Source organism: Lithobates pipiens, unplaced genomic scaffold (genome assembly GCF_037356315.1).
Source record: "Lithobates pipiens isolate NorthernLeopardFrog02 unplaced genomic scaffold, aLitPip1_a1.2 Scaffold_18, whole genome shotgun sequence".
NCBI classification, from domain to species: domain Eukaryota; kingdom Metazoa; phylum Chordata; class Amphibia; order Anura; family Ranidae; genus Lithobates; species Lithobates pipiens.
Genome location: NW_027507758.1, coordinates 587,273,328 through 587,278,446, shown reverse-complemented (window position 1 = coordinate 587,278,446; position 5,119 = coordinate 587,273,328). Strand labels below are relative to the sequence as shown.

The 5,119-nt window shown below is 40.1% G+C and overlaps 1 protein-coding gene across 1 annotated transcript; it reads left to right on the top strand.

The window, feature by feature from the left end:
- Positions 1–1,754: 1,754 nt before the first annotated feature.
- LOC143990306 (galactoside alpha-(1,2)-fucosyltransferase 2-like) lies at positions 1,755–2,801 on the top strand. The gene has a single exon (XM_077490359.1). It carries the CDS (start codon positions 1,755–1,757, stop codon positions 2,799–2,801), a length of 1,047 nt encoding a protein of 348 aa, XP_077346485.1.
- The last annotated feature ends 2,318 nt before the right edge of the window (positions 2,802–5,119 follow it).

Sequence of the window (5,119 nt, the reverse complement as noted above, 5' to 3'; positions counted from 1 at the left end):
GAATGTGAGCATGCGTAGCACCTTGTCCGTCGGAGTAGGCTACACATGATCGGAGTATGTCCGATCAGAGCATTTTGTCGGAAAATATTTCCTGCAAGTTGGAAAATTTGGTCCGACGGATATTCTGACGGAAACAGTCCGATGGAGACCACACACAGTCGGAATATCAACAAAACGCTCCGATCGGGCACATTCTGACGGAATCTCCAACCGTGTGTACAAGGGCTAACTCACTGGTTGCAAACTAAGCCCTGCTCTATCTATCTCCACTTCAATGAACTACAAAAAATGTCAATGGAAAGTTACCTTTTTGTAGTGTGGGGTGGCACTATGAGCATTGAGTTGTGATTGGAGAAAGTCATCATCATTTTTTCCAATCAAGGCTCTGACAGTGCTAATTGGCAAAGCTTTGCACTTGACCAGCGTTCAGTTGCAACACTTCATCCAATTAGGGAGCTAGAATGCACTGTGAAGCACGCAATGCAATGTGGGGCGATCGGCGGGCAAACATCCCGCCAAACGACCCCCAAATTTGCTTGTTGGTCGTATGGAGAACAGGCAGTGTTCAGGCCGAGCTTTTGCTCCGTTCGAACTGTTTGTCCAACACTACTAAAAGGTAAGGAATATAAAAAAAGTATGCTGTGTGAATGGTAACACATAACAAACATAAAGTGTAGTTTTCTCAAATTTGATTGCAAATGTGGAAATACACTTTACAGTTAAATAGTTACAAAATATAGGAAAGTTTAATTTGCCTAGGAGCAACATGGGAAAATTATGAGCAGCGAGGGACTTAAACACATCTGATTTACGAATTGTTCACGTAAAAGAAAAAAAAACATTTGGGATGACTCCCCCTCTTTCATCCTAAACAAGCTTATTAAAGTATAACTACAGGCAAAACTTGTTTTATTATTGCTGTCTGTGCCCCCTTTTGAGATCTTCACCCTCTCTAATTGTCCTGCTTACCATTATCATTGAAGTGGAAAGTAAAAGAAAACCCCACATTTTGGGCTGTCACCAGAAAAGTAATAAAGGGGAAATCTTCCAAAGGGGAAATTCATTTTGATGACTGGGGGGTCCCCAAGAGATTCCCTTAATTTGCAGGGATTTCCTCTCACTTCCTGTTTTGGCTATGAAACAGGAAGTGATGGTAAATCTCTGCATTGGGACAAAGGGGAAAAAGATAAACTATACAGGGGGTATAACCCTCCCCTACTCACCCCCCCCCCCCCCAAAAAAAAAATGTTGCCTATATTTTTACTTGAAATACTGGAAGAAGGAAGTACCGATCGCTGCACTCCATAAGAATGGAAGTCACTGCAGCGATTGGCACTTTCTTCTTCCAGTTTATGTACGGTCAGGAAAAGCTCCTTCCCTCAAGCCAGAACCCAAATTGTGAGTCCACTGGATTTGGATACAGAGACCAGAGAGGCAATCTAAAACTTTCCATTCAGGTTTACAGGCTTAATAAATATTTAAAGTCTAGTACCTATTTTTATCACTCATGTATTAGATACTCTCCTTTACTTTTCTCTTTTGACAACCACCTAAAGCAACATTACAGACTTCACCATAATGTATGTCACTATAGTGCAGGTATTCTTTTGGCATTTATGAACTAATACTACTTTTGAAAGCTTTTAAACGGATTAATGTATATACTGTAACTTAACAATGTCACATATAAACACTGTTTGTGATTTTCTTATCTTCTTATTTATATCTAGGGCTTTTAAAAAATCTGTTTAGAAATGGACCTCAACTTAAAGAAGATGAGCGTGCTTATTACGGTATTTGCTACAATTGTGTTCATTTCCTGGTATTATTTCACCTCAAACTCAAGTCTTGCAACAACATTCCATTATACAAACCATGGGAGTAGCTCTTGCATTAACCTAAGTGTCATAAACAGATCACTTCCCATCAATGTACAACCAAATGCTATCATGTGGACTGCAGACCCTGTAGGACGCCTTGGAAACAGAATGGGGCTATATGCAGTGCTTTATGCTCTGGCAAAGCTTAATGGACACAAAGCATACATCTTACCACAAATGCATAATGATCTAGGAAGGATATTTAAGATAAAATTGCCTGTTCTTCATCAGGAAATTGCTGACCGGATTAAATGGAGGATATATTGGCTGCATGATTGGATGTCACCAGAATATTCCAACATCTCTGGACAATACATTAAACTGAAAGGTGCTCCATGTTCATGGACCTTCTATCATCACATAAGGAAGGAGATTCTAAAAGAATTCACTTTTCAAGACCATATTAAGGAAGAGGCAAATTCATACCTTGCAAACCTGAAAGGAAATAGAACAAATGTGACCTATATCGGAGTTCATGTTCGCAGGGGGGACTATTTATCGGTCATGCCAAATCAATGGAAAGGTGTGGTAGCTGACAAAAACTATATGCAAAAAGCTATGGATTATTTCAGAAATAAGTATGATAATCCTCTCTTTGTGGTGACCAGTAATGGGATAGATTGGTGTAAACAGAACATTAATACCTCTCTAGGAGATGTACATTTTTCTGGAGATGGTAAGGAAGGTTCTCCTGCCCATGATTTTGCCCTCCTGGCACATTGTAACCACACCATTATGACCATAGGGACATTTGGATTTTGGGCTGCATACTTGGTTGGTGGTGAAACCACCTACCTTACAAACTACACTTTGCCAAACTCTCCTTTCCTTAATGTTTTCAAATATGAAGCCGCATTCCTTCCAGATTGGATTGGAATTCCCGCCGACCTGTCTCCACTGTTGGAAAAATTACATCCTTAATTTTTTTTTTGTAGATGTCAAATTTGTCTTATTTGAATGTCAATCTCATTGTGGGACAGACAAGATGTAACAATATTTCTGTTAAATAGAATTACTTGTCCTATTTGACCTGGGGTGAATTAGGAGGAATCTTACCACTCAGCCATAAGAGCAAAATAACCGACAAGGCCAATTATATAAATTGCCAAACTCTCCTTTCCTTAATGTTTTCAAATATGTTTTCAAATTTGTCTTATTTGAATGTCAATCTCATTGTGGGACAGACAAGATGTAACAATATTTCTGTTAAATTGAATTACTTGTCCTATTTGACCTGGGGTGAATTAGGAGAAATCTTACCACTCAGCCATAAGAGCAAAATAACCGACAAGGCCAATTATATAAATTTGCAGGTGTTGCTGTCTTTGTATGTGCTAATATACAGTGGTGTGAAAAAGTGTTTGCCCCCTTCCTCATTTCCTGTTCCTTTGCATGTTTGTCACACTTAAGTGTTTCAGAACATCAAACCAATTTAAACAATAGTCAAGGACAACACAAGTAAACACAAAATGCAATTTGTAAATGAAGGTGTTTATTATTAAAGGTGAAAAAAAATCCAAACCATCATGGCCCTGTGTGAAAAAGTGATTGCCCCCCTTGTTAAAACATACTATAACTGTGGTTGTCCACACCTGAGTTCAATTTCTCTAGCCACACCCAGGCCTGATTATTACCACACCTATTCACAATCAAGGCATCAATTAAATAGGAGCTGCTTGACACAGTAAGGTCCACCAGAAGATCCTTAAAAGCTACACATCATGCCGAGACCCAAAGAAATTCAGGAACAATTGAGAAAGAAAGTAATTGAGATCTATCAGTCTGGAAAGGGTTATAAAGCCATTTCCAAAGCTTTGGGAATCCAGCGAACCACAGTGAGAGCCGTTATCCACAAATGGCGAAGACATGGAACAGTGGTGAACCTTCCCAGGAGTGGCCGGCCGCCCAAAATTACCCCAAGAGCGCAGCAACGACTCATCCAAGAGGTCACAAAAGACCCCACAACAACGTCCAAGGAACTGCAGGCCTCACTTGCCTCAGTTAAGGTCAGCGTTCATGCCTCCACCATCAGGAAAAGACTGGGCAAAAATGGCCTGCATGGCAGAGTTCCAAGGAGAAAACCACTGCTGAGCAAAAAGAACATCAAAGCTCGTCTCAATTTCTCCACAACACATCTTGATGATCCCCAAGACTTTTGGGAAAACATTCTGTGGACCGATGAGACAAAAGTGGAACTCTTTGGAAGGTGTGTGACCAAGTATATCTGGCGTAGAAGGAACACTGCATTTCATAAAAAGAACATTATACCAACAGTAAAATATGGTGGTGGTAGTGTGATGGTCTGGGGCTGTTTTGCTGCTTCAGGACCTGGAAGACTTGCCGTGATAAAAGGAACTATGAATTCTGCTGTCTACCAAGAGATCCTGAAGGAGAATGTCCGACCATCTGTTCGTGTACTCAAGCTGAAACGAACTTGGGCTCTGCAGCAGGACAATGATCCTAAACACACCAGCAAGTCCACCACCGAATGGCTGAAGAAAAACAAAATGAAGACTTTGGAGTGGCCTAGCCAAAGTCCTGACCTGAATCCTATTGAGATGTTGTGGTATGACCTTAAAAAGGCTGTTCATGCTCGAAAACCCTCTAATGTAACTGAATTAGGACAATTCTGCAAAGATGAGTGGGCCAAAATTCCTCCAGGACGCTGTAAAAGCCTCATTGTACGTTATCGCAAACGCTTGGTTGCAGTTGTTGCTGCTAAGGGTGGCCCAACCAGTTATTAGGTTTAGGGGGCAATCACTTTTTCACACAGGGCCATGATGGTTTGGATTTTTTTTCACCTTTAATAATAAACACCTTCATTTACAAATTGCATTTTGTGTTTACTTGTGTTGTCCTTGACTATTGTTTAAATTGGTTTGATGTTCCGAAACACTTAAGTGTGACAAACATGCAAAGGAACAGGAAATGAGGAAGGGGGCAAACACTTTTTCACACCACTGTAGCCTACCAACAGTACAGGCAATCCTATGGTTGTCTTTTTCTCTATATAAGCTGGCAATTATCTGTAGTTGATTAGAATAAAGCCAGCACTGGTAAGGGACTGTTAAACTAACTTACTGTATAGCTATCTATCTAATCTATCTAATCTAAATACAGTATATATGCAGTGCCTACAACCAAACAAAAAAAAATAGCACTTTTGATTTTTCACATTCATGTCCCATAGACTTTAATGGTATTCGCGTGTTCAGACAAATTTTTTGTCCGTTCACATG